Genomic DNA, 14,990 nt, shown 5'->3' on the forward strand with positions numbered 1-14,990 from the left:
TGAAAAAATGGCTCATTTTTTCTTTGAAAAAAACAACTTGCAAAATTTAGAAAACGAACATATGCCCTTAAAGCTCTTTGTATTTCTAGAAAAATTTTGATTTGATAAAATTAGCTCAATTTGAGAGAACTGGATCAATTAGCAATTTTTTTTTATTTCGCTGGGAAATCTGAGAGAAGCTCCATTTTTAAAATTAGAAGCCGATCACGTTTTTCGTGACCTTCACACTTTCGCTGTGCGAGAGTTGAATTTTCCCTTCTTTTAAAAAGGGAAATGAAGTGGCCTTAAAAAATCAAAAGCAAACCTCGAAACAGTAAATTTGAGCCTGAACAACTTTTAATACTTTTCCGGAAAAAAAAACAAACAAAAAATCATCACGACCTGTATAAGAGTCAGAACACGTCCATCTACTCTTAATTGAACAAAAAAACAAACCACAAAAATCCACAATCAGCTTGAACATATTTTAAGACTTCCTAAACACAAAGTATCATCACGACCAGCTGTTCAAAATAATTCTTAAGCTTGAAAAATTTAGACTTATTCGTTTTTGTTATTGAGTTGCAAAATAAATGCTGTCATCATTAACGAACTACCGGAGTCGAGGTTTCGAGCTAGCTTGTTCAACTGATTAAGACCCCAATATCGCGCCAATATAAGTTTTCTAGTGAATTTTAGTGGAATTTGGTTTTTTTTTAAACTGGTTAGAAAAAAGTTAAGGTGCTGGTATAATGCAGAATCTATTTGCAATCTGCCGCTACTGATACAGTGACACATGTTCACTTCTGTTTCTTCGTTTTTTATCAAAACGCTTACAAAAGCACTAATTGAATTATTCCTTTGGCAATAAGATAAGATCATAAGATACATTATATTCGTCTTCACAAAATATCCAACAGGCGAAAACTTAGGTTATATATTAGCCAAATCACCCCATCACAAGTTGTAGCAAATATTTAAAATGGGTTTTCGTTCAAGTACGATCAGATTCTCTATTGAGTTGCGAAAACTTGCCCAGTTGAATTATATTCGAAGCATTATAACAAATCAGAAAATGAGTTACACCAAAACTGGTCTGCGAGATCCTTTCGCAAGTTTGCGGTCAACTATTTGAAAATTTTCAAGAGAAACGCCATTTTTTTGTGGATGTTCAGTTCACAAAAGCATGATAAAAAGTTGCGTTGTAATAAAATAGACAATTTTAACTGCACGTTTACATCACATTTTAATAGCACGGAAAGATTTTATCGGTCTACTGTAAAAAAAAAACAGTTCATTTGTAAGTTCACATCAGATAGGTCAGCAAGAAAAGCAACTTCCCAGAGCACATGCAGAATTGCACCACAAATCACAACAAAAATTGTACTACATTTTCTGCCAATTTCTCAGGACGGTTCAATTCAATGAACAAATAAGGTTACTGATATATTGGGGCTTTTCAAATAAATCAAACTTCGAACGAAAATTAGTTCGCTCCATCAAAATAGCTATAAATTTTGGTTTCCAAAAAGCGACAATTTAAGCTGCTTAGAGCTGAGGATGAAGATGAAAAATAGGAGTGAGAAGAGATTAGAGGCTTTCATGGATCTCATTTCAGGTAGATTTAAACAAAAGTTGAGGTCGATGTTGTCAGAGCCACTTTTCATTACGGAGAGGAGAGAAGAGAGGTCGACTAGCATCATTTTTATCACCTAAAAATTACCTAATGTTTTGTTCAATAATATAGAAAAAGCCCAATAAATATTTCTACACAAAATATTCCTTTAACAAAAAACGCGGTTTTGGTCTAATCCCCAAGTTTAGTTTTTTTTTCTGCTTCACATGCAAAATTGAGGACCAAATCAGTGATGTTTCTCAACTCGCGAAGTTGTCTCCTCAATACCGGAGTTGCCTACCTATCCTAATGTTTTCTACATAATACTGGAGTAATATACCTAACACTTGAACAACTCAGATACAGGTTACTTCAATTTAATCATGTCACACCGTCGAAGTCTTTTTACAAATTCCTCTTGTCTTTAGATGAGACTTCGAAGATTAGACTATGAAAATGCAGTTAATGATTAAAACGCAGTGACATGATTAAAATGAGTTGCTAAAGTGTTACTGACAGAAAAGAGGCAGCGCTGATTCGGTTTGCGTTTTTGTAGGTTCTGTTCACTCGTCGTCTTCTTCTTCCTCTTCTTCTTCTTCCTCCTCGTCCTCCTCTTCGTCCTGAGATGTGTTATGCTTGCTGCTCTTGCTTCCACTCGAACGACTCTTCTTATCCCCTCCCTCCCCACTCTGTTTGTCTGCCTTGTCCGCCTCGTTACTCCTGCTGTTGATCTGAGTTAGACTCTGTATGTTTGAAATGTCTGTGAACGAGTATGATTCGTCCGCCATAGCAATGGCCCATGCAAACTTCTCACGCTGAGTCTTGTTGAAACATTTTTCAATTGGAACGTTGAATTTTTTACACCTAAATCATAACATAGCACCGAATAACGTTGATCATCAACAAGATCATCAGCTATTCGATCATTTTTATACAAACTGTAAGCTCAGTCGCTTTATATTTATGTTTATAATTCACAAAATTAACCGTGATAGAAAACAAGCTTTTTACATACACTTGACATACTAAGCAGGCTCTCAGCCAAAAATCTTTATCACAAGCACCTTCTACAACCTGGGAATTTCAAAATACTGCCAACATATCTGCGATATCTAAAAACCCAAGCTAGCCTTACCATGAGACCGTGATTCTGGGGTCTAGATAGTTGAGTTTAGAGGTGCCCAATGCGATCTCCTTGTTCTCATCTTTGTCTGTCATCTGAATCTGCAGTTTGTTAATCTGTTCTTCTACCCTCGACAGAGCGGTTTTTTTCTTATCCATCGCTCTAAAATTCATCGCTAATCGATTTAACCGTTAACAAATGTAACATTATCAAAATTCTGAGTAATAAGTATGGAGAGCTTAGCGACGGTATTCTGAAGACTCTTGTTCAGCAATCGCAACTTAAGCTTGTGAAACCGCTTGGCTTGTTAAAGTATATAAATTGATCCTCATAAGAATGGCAGAGAGAGAGAGGGGGGTTGTTGTTGACAGGAAAAAGTGCGATAAAACTTTGCAACTACTCACTCCTTGTCTTTTCTGGTCTTGCTCTTCTTGAACTGTTCCTTGGCATGTTTGTACTCCTTCTTCGCTTCCATGTAACTGGCCTGTTTGTCCTTCAGTTTGTTGTTCAGGTTCTCCATACTCTTCTCGTGGCTCTTCGGCACACTCCGCTGATGGTTACACAGAATGGCCACTTCCCTGTTAGCCCTGTTGTATGTCAACATCTGCTCCGGGATACTGTTGTCAGCTAACAATGCACAATATAAACAGTCAAATTATAAAGTGCCATGAATGCCTCCCATTGGTTTGCCTTAAACAAGCTAACATGACTTTCTTTTTCGGATGCATATTACTCATTGAAAAGACAAAAAAAAACAGGAGAAATGATATAACTTGGATTCCGATTACAGAACTCAATTTTTCTGATTGTAACTGCAAAAGCCCTTGCAAAAAGTTGAGACCGATATCACAGAAGTAGATGAACCTGAACAAGCATATGTTATCAGAAAAACAGCAATAAAAAACTACGCAAACTGAAAAAGTACAGAAACTGAAAAAAGCACATTAGCAGTTGAATTGATCTGCATTGTCGGCAATCCCCCTTCTAACCCTCCCTCAGAGATCTGTTTATCATCAGAACAGTCGCAAACTCAATGCAAGCGTAGCATTGCAAGCTAGCGAACAAAAAATGAGGAAACAACACGAAAAAATAGTTGACATTTTTTTTTTCAAATAAATAAGAAAATTCAGTTTCAAAAAATGTCGAGAAATACAATAACCAGCATTAATTAAGCTTTTAATATTTACCGAGCGGCGAATCAGTCAATAAAAATTGATAAACATAAGAAATTTCAGCCACAAAAATTTGAGCGACTTAGTTTTGAAATTTCAACTTTTACACCACAACCGAATTGGATTAACATTAGCCGAGACCATGAAAGCCGAATGAAAGAATACACAAAAAAGGCAAATATACATAGCCAAAGTTAGATAAATAAAAAACAAGAGTAAGCCAACAACATTTCCAAAAAAAAGCGACAGCTAGGCCGACAAAAAATATCAGCAGACAAACAATAGACCGACATGCTATTTTTACCAGAAAATATTTTCAGTTTCATACACACTGAAAAAAACATGGAGAATCGACCCCCAGACCGTACGTTGCAAAAGCAACCACATTACCTCCAGACCAAGGTGGCTGTAGACTGGAGGTAGTTAATGTTCAAAATCAAACAAGTTCGATGTCTTACAGATTTGTAAAAGTTGTTTCCAGGATAAAAGTCTAGTTCCCGATTACAAGACAATTGCTCTCGCAATCATAATTATACATAAAAAAATTCAACAATAAGCATTTACCAGTAGTAATTAGCATTGAAGATGGAAAAAATCAATATTTGGCCAAACATTGGAAATTCTAACTCAAGAACGGAAAATCTTGAAAACGAAAAACTTCCGGAGTGTGCCGGAAACAAACATCTGACATCGAGATTAAAAGTCTGAAATTCTTGAACCTGCGCCGATCGCTTGAAAATTTTACCGAAATGAGCCACAAATAAAGCAGCTATAGTTGCTATCAAGTTGACTATGCTATTCAGCTTAAGTACCACCAAAAAAACATAGCCAACTGGCAGTTGGAAAAAAAAATAAACGCAAGGAAACAGAAAACAAAACTGACTGGTTTTTTGAAAAAAAACTTTCAACATTAAAAAAAAATTGCCCTTAAAGCTCTTTGATTTTCACAAACAAATTGTGACTGGTGCTTTTTGAAAAAATTAACTCAATTCGAGAAAGGGTTGATCGACAAAAAGAACTGTTTCCAGCTGAAGCTATCAGTTTGATGAACTTTAAAACGTTCAGATGCGAAAGGTAATGCTTAATTTTCAAAAACGTAACAAAATGATAAAAAGTGGACACTTACCAAGTCGATAGCAAAATTACAGAGAACTCTTTCGCAGGGGAGATCATTAAAACATGCCAATTCGACTGAATTTGTGAATTGGCACAGTCGTATTTGGGAAAATGAACGAATTCAAGATATATTTTACGTACTGACCCATTTTTGAATAAATCGCGGATTCTGTTTAAAAAAATTAAACAAACCGCCGGTGCAGAGGATAAAACTACAGTTTGTTCTTTGGATTGAACCCTTTAACTCAGGTTTGGCAAAGTAGTTTTCGCGGATGGGTAGTTTTGCAGAAAAACAACGGTCAAAAATTTAAACAAGATTTGTGGTCAAAAAATTTTTCAACCAAGTTCAAACATAGCCAACAGACAAGTTGAAAAGAGTCAATGAACGCAAATAAATACAAAAAAAAATATAACACTGACTCTTTTTTAGAAAAGCCAGTTTTCGATTTTCCCAGAAAAAAAATTAATGTCCTTAGAGCTCTTTGAATTTCTAAAACAATTTTTGATTGATTTTTTAATGAATCAACCCAATTTAAAAAAACTGTGTCAACAGGTAAAAATTTTATTTCGCTGGGAATTCGATCAGGTTTTTCAAGATCTTTATTTTCCACTGTTCGATGGTGGAGTTTGCCTTCCGTTTAACAAAGTTAGGAAAAAATCCTCGTCGCCTATATAAGAATCTGAACTACGTTCTGAAATGTTCAAATTGTCAAACTAAAAATAAATCTAAGCTTCGTAGCTGATTGCTTACAACAATTGAGAGAATCAGTTTATCCAGAGAATACCACTACCATGTGTGCAAAGAAACAATCAAATCTACAAGAACAAGAGCGTGGCAGCTTATGCAAGGGAAATTCCAATAACACGTTCTCTGGATTGAAAACTTAATCCTAGATTTGATAGAGTACTTTTTGAGACAATGAAAAATCCGAAGACCATCGTTTACGGTAAAAGAGGACTATCAGTTTGATGAACTTTTAACAAACTTTTAACTCGATAAAAGTCTATATTCCGATTTGATAATGCATGCTAATTGCTAGAGAGTTATCACAGGACTCACCATTCGTCATTTTGTCGAGTTGTTCCTGAAGTGTCTTAGACGCATTGTATGTCCTGAAAACCTTGGCCGTGAGTCCCTCCATCAGGTCCGTAAGATACTTGTTCAACGATGCAGTTGTCAGCCGATCGAAAAGATCATCTCCTGGCTCCTTGTTCTCCAGAAACAGCTTCAGATTCTTGTAGACCTAAAATTCGAGCCTCTATGAGTCTCCTCTCGCTTCTTTTTGTGAACTATTACGGGAACAATCTATGAACAAAACATCTGTGCCTATTCTACATGACACGGGAGAATTTAGAGTATGCTAGCGAGAGTTTGCTGAATTACAAACAAACATCTCACCCTCTTGTCGACAGGAACGAAGTTGTGGTATCTGATGGAGTCCTTTCCGAGGAAGTCGAACTCGACCACGTTCTCCTTATCCTCTATGCTGTCATGTAACTTGACGTGTTCTACTCGCAGAGAACAGCAACCAACAGTGTCAGCCTGTTCGTCTGAGTCCTTCTCATTACCCGCTCTTAGAGCTAACTGTAAACAAAAACGATTACTATGAGTTTCGGAACGATTCATTTCGCATCAATCAGTCGTTCAACAATTATAGAAACAGTTAAGAGGAGAACACACTTCGGTTTTCTTTTGAACACTCTTTCATCGAAAAAATGTCACGACTAAATGCATTCTACGCAAACATCAGCTTTAGGTGCAAATAAAAAACTCTTCTGAAGAAAACATGTTTCCCAGAAGCAGTGAAGTTTACCTTGTCGATGAAATAGAGCGCTACGGCTCTCTGTCTGACAACCATCTCTTTAGCCTTAAACTGTGCCACGTAGTCCTCTCTTATCTGGTCAATGTAACTGTGCAAATGTCTGGCCTTCTCGTACTTCAGCCAGTCCTTCTCCCCTTTCAGTCTTGAAGTGGCACCCAACATTACATACTTGCCTCCGTTCTGCACGTTCTCAGTCCAGCATGCCAGCCAGGTGACTGTGCTGTCATGTCTGATCTCTTTCCACTTGTGGCCCTCCGGACACGGAATGCGAACACCCCTGACAATTCGTTAAGGAAGATTAATCTCAATTTAGAGAATTACATACTGTAGGCAGAGGAAAAGCGGATACATCACAAACAAAGCATTGCAAGCTAGCTGACGACAAAAAAGTGAAACGGTAGATGACAGGTCGATTTTTAAGCATGTCAAAAAACAACATCTACATTTTATGATGTTTTCCTAGAATTTATCTCAAATTGAACATCTTTTAAAACAATTTTACAGCTAATTTAGCATTTAGAAGGCCGTTGAGTCTAAAACAAAATTATTGCGATGAAAAAATTTGTGTATACGGTATGAAATTTCAATCCCTTGAATCACACACATACACACCGGCAAACAAATCGTTTGCCATTCTTTATTTGATGCAACTTGCGGCAAACATTAAAGCTAAACCATTGAAGCCGGTTAAATTACTTGAGCGAATAATAATACCAAATAAAATAAAATTACAAAATCGGAGCTGGTGAACGTCTCATATTATCACAAAAATACCTTCATCTATAGAACTAGCAAATGCTCAAATCAGAAAATGTCACATCTGAGAAAGAAAAACAGGCACAAAATCAGCAGATAAACAATAAAATGACAATGAAAAATTTTTGAGAATTTAAATTTTTTCAAATACAATACTGAAAAAATCATTGGATACCAAACTAATATGTCAAAACAACGAGTAGTTTAATTTGAATTTTACAGAAATTGAGCATACCGACGTTTCTCAAAGTACAGCGGACGTCATGCAACGCTTCGGTGATTCTATGAGACAAAATGGTACCTGCAAAAACGCTAGGCTCCGATTTGATAACGCTTACTGCTTGAGCAGTGAATACTTCGCAATAGCTGGAAAGCGACTGTATCCAATCAAAACTGAGCTTAAGATGATTTAGTCACTACAAACTGCGGGTAAATGAAACGAAGAAATATGGGATTTAAAAAAGATTTCATGAGCATACATGAAAACAAATAATTTACAAAAAAAACGTGCTTTTTTGCTCCGACATTACCGCCCCTGTTGATTTTTGGTATAATTCATTGTTTTATCTTTCTTCGTCTTTTATCGGCAGTTTCCGCAATCTGAAAATTGGTCGCGCACTAAGCTTCCCACTCCCCATTTTGACTTGCACTGCCCTTAACAGCCTATGGTTTCTGGCATATACATTCCCCGCGATTCCCGGGTGGACATGATAAAAAGGGTATCATCAGTTATGTATACTAGATCTCTATTTTTCAAGTTCTGTTTTTCTACGGGGTTCTTATTCCATTGTTGCATTTGTGCAAATAGCTTAATCAATTTCTCAGTTATTTTTCAAAATCATTGAAATCTTCAATGGCAAGATCAGCTATAATTGGCAAATTACTCGACTTGAAACGATCCAACAGCATCAATAGGCAGCGGCACAGGGTCTTCAGCACAATCCAAAGTTGTTGTGATCGATCTTGACTTGATTATTGCTTCTATCTGGCAAAGCAGAGTGTAAATCTCTCCCAGTTGAAGCTTCACTCATTTGCCTAATATATTGTGATATGGCGATTTTAGTGAATTCACAGAAACTTTCCTTGACCTAAATTTGGAACCCTTGCAGCTATAGTAGTACAATTGATACCTAAGTCTCGAAGAAGATTAGGGAGACTGTCTATTCACTTGATACAGCTCGTTTAGTGCTCCGATGAATTTCAGTCTACTAATACAAAAGAAGCGCTTGGGGCATCCTCGTTGAGAAATAAACCATCAGATAATCTTCAAGCATTCAAATTCCAAGGCTTTTGAAATATCCAAGCTAAAAACTCTATGTAACTCTTAAGTAGTTGATCCGCTTCCTTATAATACAATTGTCTGGCTATTCCGATACCAACAAAGGAGAATGGCGGTAATGAGATGACTCTCTGACTAGGGCCTCCCATTAGCTGAAATATTGTACTGATAAGAAACCTGAAGTAAGTGATACAGTTACCTGTCATTGCTCGCGCAATCCTCGTGACTGCTGATGATCCAGACCTGCTGTCGAGTGTGAGGATCAGTTGCCTTTAGTCTAGAGCATATTTAGACAAGCTGACTATGGCGAATCATAGTTGTCAAGAAATGAGCGTGCTGCTGCAAGCTCATCTGAAATTTAGTTTTCCCGTTTAAGCAGCCAGCTGCTGCGAGTCGTCCACCACCTTTAAGCAACCCATTATCGTCAGTGAATGGATATAGCTGAAGGAGCTTGATCTCCGGTAAATTATTTCCGGCAAAGGCCCTTTTTGATTGCTATTATTTCTTCGTCAAAATGCTGATCTGTTGATCGTACAAGAAAGTTCAGTCCTAACTTTCGAAGCTGATTGCAATCGTCAGTGCTTCTCTTAAGAAGTGTCAGGGTGAACTTTGCGACTAAGGCTCCGACGCGTAGTGTTTTACCAAAACATGACCACTGTTCGAACTAATTACCGCTTTTTTTGTCTATTCGAGGTCTAGTCCTAGATGCTTTTGGTGCTTGCATGGTTTAATTCCAACTATCCGTTCGAGTGACCAAGATTGTTTCCTCTAATGACCGGCAGAGCTCGTTATTCTCTTCATTTGCTTCGAGAAAGATCGGTTGTGCTGGAAGACGAACTTGATTTATCTGCAACCAAGAGGGCACTGACCACTAATTTTGCAAGTTCTACAGTTCAGCTGCTGGTACTGGTCAAATTTTATGATCGAGTGGAGTTTGAAAGCACTTCCATTTGTTAATAGGTTAATTGAACATATGCGTGGAGTGTATCTGATCCAAGCTAATGCTTCTGTTGAATCACTCCAGGCGTTGACATCTACTCTACCATCAATAGCAGAGTTTTGATTGAAATCAAGACGCATCTCAGGAGTTAAGAGAGCAGAAGCATCGAAATCATAGAATGTAATTAGTCTTCCTCGGTGCAAATCGAGACTTAGCAGCTAGCAATGAAATTAGGGTTCCTGCGTATAATCAAGTCTTGGCATAGGCAACTGCTCCATTAGCTATTTCCGATGCATCGCAGAAGAGATGAAGATCGACTTGATGGAAGCTTTTCTTGGCCACAAACGAATGTACAGCCAAAGACAAAAGACTTAAGCTATCATAGTAGTGTTGAAACTGGTTCTTGATATGCCTCAACATCTTCATACCATTCCAAATCTATCTTTGAGATCATCGTTGCAGGGGTAATTAATCCAAGGGGATCGAAAATTCGTCCCGAATTGCTAGCTATCATCCGGCGAGTAATCGTAGATGGTCGAATGTTTTCGGTTTTCGGGCGGGAATTGCTTTCAATTAATTTAGATGGAAATGTATATAATTTTCTAATCTTTTCAGCAAGTTTTAGCTGGCCAAAGGATACTGGATGGAGCTCTGTTTGATTTTTTCTGAGATGTGAACAATTTTGAGAGAAACTTTCGATATTTATCGTCAGGATGGATTTTCGGGCATATTTGAATCAAGGTCTGGCCCTTTTTGAGGTGTTTTGCTTTTGAAACTTTTCATTTCGAAACTCTCCGTTGAAGTTGGCTGAATTTTGAAGCGTGTATCAAATTAAAAGGTGACAAGAAGATAACTTGATTACTACAAACTGCAATAAATAAAATTAAAGATGGGAAAATAACACGCGTTTTAATTGAGTTTATACAAGCAACACTTGTAATACAAAACACGAAAGCCGGTAAGCCGAAAAAAAGAAATACAATTCGAAAATGTCGAAAACAAGATCTAACAAAATGAATAGCTAGTTTTGAAAATAGCATGCCACGACAGTAGAATGTGCAATTAGCTTCGGAAGAAAATTTACCAAGCGGTAACAAAGCAGAGAAGTCTTTAGCTGAAACCCTTCAAGCTTAAAAAGTTCACTGAGACTTAGTACTTCAAACACACACACGCATCAAAACTCTATATGCTCGTCGAATGAAACAATATGAGGCCACTAAGCTGATATTTTATTAACTCGAAACCTATTAAGCCGAAAAGAGGAAAATGAAAAAAGCCGAAAAACGAACGAACGCTGTTTAGCCAACAAAAAGGAAAGCTAAAAAAAATCAAAAACATAAGACTAATTAAAAGTGAGTAAGTCCCCCTCCTCAAAACACACACACAATTTGTTTTTGCTCGTCATATGACGCAAAATGAGGCCACTAAGCCGATATAATATGGGCCGAAACCTATCAAGTCAAACAAAAAAAACAAAAACTTGAAATTTTGACAAATTGAGTTGTTAAAATGACAGCCAAGCTAACAAACAATATTGTTTGTGCTTTGTAAAAAATGTGCTGTGTTTGCTCGAACAAAGAGAATTTGAAGATGTAAAAAAATGTTCTAAGAAATTATGGTATTATCGCAAGAGAAAAAATTTTAATTAGACTCTCAAAATTGTCTTCATGGATTAATTGGACCAAGTTAGATCCTTCCCCCAGCAGTTTTGGGGGATGATGCTAACTTGGTTCTAGGTTGAAATTTTGAGCCAGGCAGAATCGAGTTCTTTTGATGCGGCACTTAGCAAACTTAATTCGAAGTAAAAGATAAGGGTCGAAGCCTATAAATTGGTTAATACAGGAGGAGGGGGGTTGAATTTAATTTGATCAATACAAAGAATAAAATATCAAAATTAGACGGTAGTAATAGAAAACTCTTGAAACAAACTTGGAACAATTGATGATAACATCTTCAGGGTATATCCTTCGTTTCAGTTTGCCCATTTTGGGATGCTCCCCTCTTCCTCTGAACAATCCGGGTGGTTCAATTCTGAAATTCCCGACGCGTTGTCTGTGTCCATCTACTATTGCATACCCATATTCTTCTATGAGAGCTTCATTTTTCAATTTTTCCGCCTAAATTGTTTGTATCAAAATTAGTTACATTTTTTTTCAGTTTGCTCGATCAAAGTTAATACAAGTTGCCCTCACCTTTTTCTCTTCCTTAGATCTGTTCCGTCTCATTTCTGCCTGCTCTTTAAAATATTCGTGCATTTCTTTAAAATTGCACCGTCTAAGGTCAGTAATTAATTCTCGTTCCTCTTTGGTCATTTCCTAAACGGAAATATCAGATAGAAGTTTTACTCAACATAATGTTTCTGAACTTTTGAAGCTGTTACTTACCCCCCTAAAGTCATTGAAAAAGTTTTTATTGAACACTTCTTTTTGCGTGTAATCGTGGTCCAACATTTTGGCATAAAAAGTTGCAACTTCTTCTGATGCTTCTGACAACCTCAAAGGTTTTCCATCGTAATAAAAATGAACATGGTCTGGCATTCGTACGTAGGGAGGGGCAAGCACTATTCCCTTATGTTCTAGGGTTCTCCATCTCTGGCCCTCGGGAAGAGGTTCTTCTTCCCACCACTTCCATACAGCGGCTTCCTCCTTTTTAACTTTCTTCGCGGGAGTGCTTTGAGCGCCTTGAGATGCACGCTTCTTAGCAGGAGTACCGGGTTCCTTGAATCCAAATCAACTTATTAGGTTTTAAGACTTTGTTTAACTTCAAAACAAAAACCCCTACAGGTCTACTTACTGTTTTAACTTTTTTTCGTTTAACATCTTCATCACTGTCACCGCCAGTTGATGCTTTCCGCTTCTTTTCTTTGTGCTAAAATGCAAGAATTTTAAATTTGATAAAGCTGATATCATGGCAGATTACCAATTAAACCAAAAAAAAGAAGTGTCGATGAGAACCTTTTTGAGTTTTTTCTCGTCTTTGTTTCTGTGTTTGTCTTTCTTTTCTTTATGTTTGTCTTTTTTCTTCTTCTTGTCTTTGTCCTTGTGCTTTTTCTTTTTCTCACGTTCCCCTGTTTCGGGCTCGTCTTTAATTTCTGTTTTAACATTTTCCGTTTCTATCTCTTTTTTAACAACTCCATTGGAGTGGCCATTAACTAAATCCTGTCCATGAGATTTCGACGGGGAATATGGTTCAATTTTAGGCTGCACTTCCACCATTCAAACTACTGAAAAACGCAAAAAAAAAACAATGATAAGAAACAAAACATATTTATAAAGGAAAACAATTGAATTGCAAATTAATAACATGATGCAAGTGATTGTCACGCAAATGTTTTTTGGTATAATACTTAATTACAGAAAAAAAATTGTGATAATAATGTCTTGAAATGAAAATAAGTTTCAATGGTTTTCAAGTTGTTTTCCATAAGTCGACATGGAGGTATTTCCACTACAACAAACAAATGAATGTTCGCATAAATTGATAAACTTATTAAATAGATTCCTCTTCCCTCGTTCAAACTGTGTGTTTTCAGAAAAGTTGTAGCTAGGAACAAGAACACCTTATTCGAAACGAAAAAGTCCCGTCCGTTCCTAGCCGTGGATGGGTGAAAAACAATGAGATTTCACATATTCAAGAAATCGTCGTCGCAACACTTGTTGATCGGAGACTCACAATTGAAAAACCTAACTTTCCCAAATTTCAATATCCTCAGCCTTCCTGGTGCAGGTATCGCGGATGTTCTAAACTTCTTGCCCCGCAAGAACGAATACGATATTATAGCTCTATTCATTGGTGCGAACGATCTGTTTACGAAAGACAAAAAAGACTCAACGAGAACACCCGAAGACGTTGCTGAAGAATTATCCCAACTTGGCCTACGGTTGACAGAACGTTGCAATAAAGTTTTCATTATCGCTCTACCACCCAGACTCGGAAGACCAGCCCGAACGGAACGTGTAAACGATATTCTTCGCAAAAAGAAAGAACTCTGGCGATATCGCGGTATATCGAAAGGAATAACCACCAAAACTGTTCTATCTTCCGACGAAGTGCATTTAACAACAGCATCGCTTGCGAGTCTCCAAACGATTTTGAAAAAGAAAATCATCTACAAGAAGTTCTGTGTAAAAACTGATAGCGAGGGCTACTCGAATATATACCACTGCGGCAACAACACTTGTCGGTGTTATCATTTTCACAGAGACTGAATTTTCTATTGATACCCTTTTGGTATCGCCAGATTTGATGTCTTTGTGAATTCACATCTATAAAAAAAACCGTTTTCTCCCGCTGGTCATCAAGTACCCTTAAGGTCCCAAACAACTGTTTTCATAACCCTAACACTGATACTTCAGTCCTCAATCGGCGCCCTTTAGGTACCGCCCTGAGGACTCGAGTACACTACCTAAACCTTCATCCCCCAAACACAGTTTCCACAGAGATAAGAGGACGTAAACATAAATAAAACTGAGAATGTCAAAGGACAAAAAACCTTGCAAAACATGCGAGAAACCCATAAACGAAAATGACCCAATATACAATTGCATCACCTGTAATTGCTCTATGCACCTTGAAGTTGTCTGCACTGGCCTCTCGACCGTTGCACTCAATGGAATACTGGAACTTGGTAACAACGCACTACTGATATGCAATACCAGTTTGTCCAACGGAAAAAGAGATCAAGTAATCAGAAGCACAGCATCACATGACAAAAGTGAAAACATCAAAAAAATTGAAGAAGAAATTTCAAAACTAAGTAAAGTAGTAGCCGAAGTCTCGACAAAAATGGAAAATATTAAAGATCCCATCCAAAGCCTGCCAATAGCAGAACAGGGTAAAACCTGGTCACAAGTAGCGGCGCAAAACATAATCAAACACCTGAGCAAAGGATTGAGAATAAGAGGAGTCCCCGAGATCAAGGAAAGAGATGGAAGAAAAAGACTTGACCATGACTATGATGAGGTAAATAAAATCATGAAATTCTTAAACCTCGAATGCAATATCACTGATCTCAAGCGTGTGGGAAAGTTCAGCGAAGAACGAGCAAACCACAGAACTATACTGGTACGAGTAACCTGTCCAAGAGAAATAGACTTGATACTATCATCAACACCGGCCCTCAAAAATTATGACAAAAATGTCTTCATAAGTAAGGAACTCTCAGTCGAAGAAATGAAACTGGAAAAC

The 14,990-nt window shown here is 37.4% G+C and overlaps 1 protein-coding gene across 1 annotated transcript; it reads right to left on the reverse strand.

Annotated features, from left to right (window-relative positions):
• Positions 1 to 812: 812 nt before the first annotated feature.
• On the reverse strand, positions 813 to 13,023 carry LOC134843912 (DNA topoisomerase I, mitochondrial-like). The gene is made up of 12 exons (XM_063860252.1): positions 12,758 to 13,023; positions 12,597 to 12,671; positions 12,188 to 12,520; positions 11,996 to 12,118; positions 11,733 to 11,920; positions 6,820 to 7,105; positions 6,405 to 6,590; positions 6,066 to 6,249; positions 3,122 to 3,344; positions 2,730 to 2,879; positions 2,112 to 2,458; positions 813 to 1,691 (listed from the first exon to the last, which is right to left on the reverse strand). The coding sequence occupies exons 1-11, from the start codon at positions 13,016 to 13,018 to the stop codon at positions 2,158 to 2,160; spliced, it is 2,310 nt and encodes a 769-aa protein (XP_063716322.1). The 5' UTR covers positions 13,019 to 13,023; the 3' UTR covers positions 813 to 1,691; positions 2,112 to 2,157.
• Between the last annotated feature and the right edge of the window lie 1,967 nt (positions 13,024 to 14,990).

This window comes from Symsagittifera roscoffensis, chromosome 4, assembly GCF_963678635.1.
Source record: "Symsagittifera roscoffensis chromosome 4, txSymRosc1.1, whole genome shotgun sequence".
Lineage (NCBI taxonomy): Eukaryota > Metazoa > Xenacoelomorpha > Acoela > Convolutidae > Symsagittifera > Symsagittifera roscoffensis.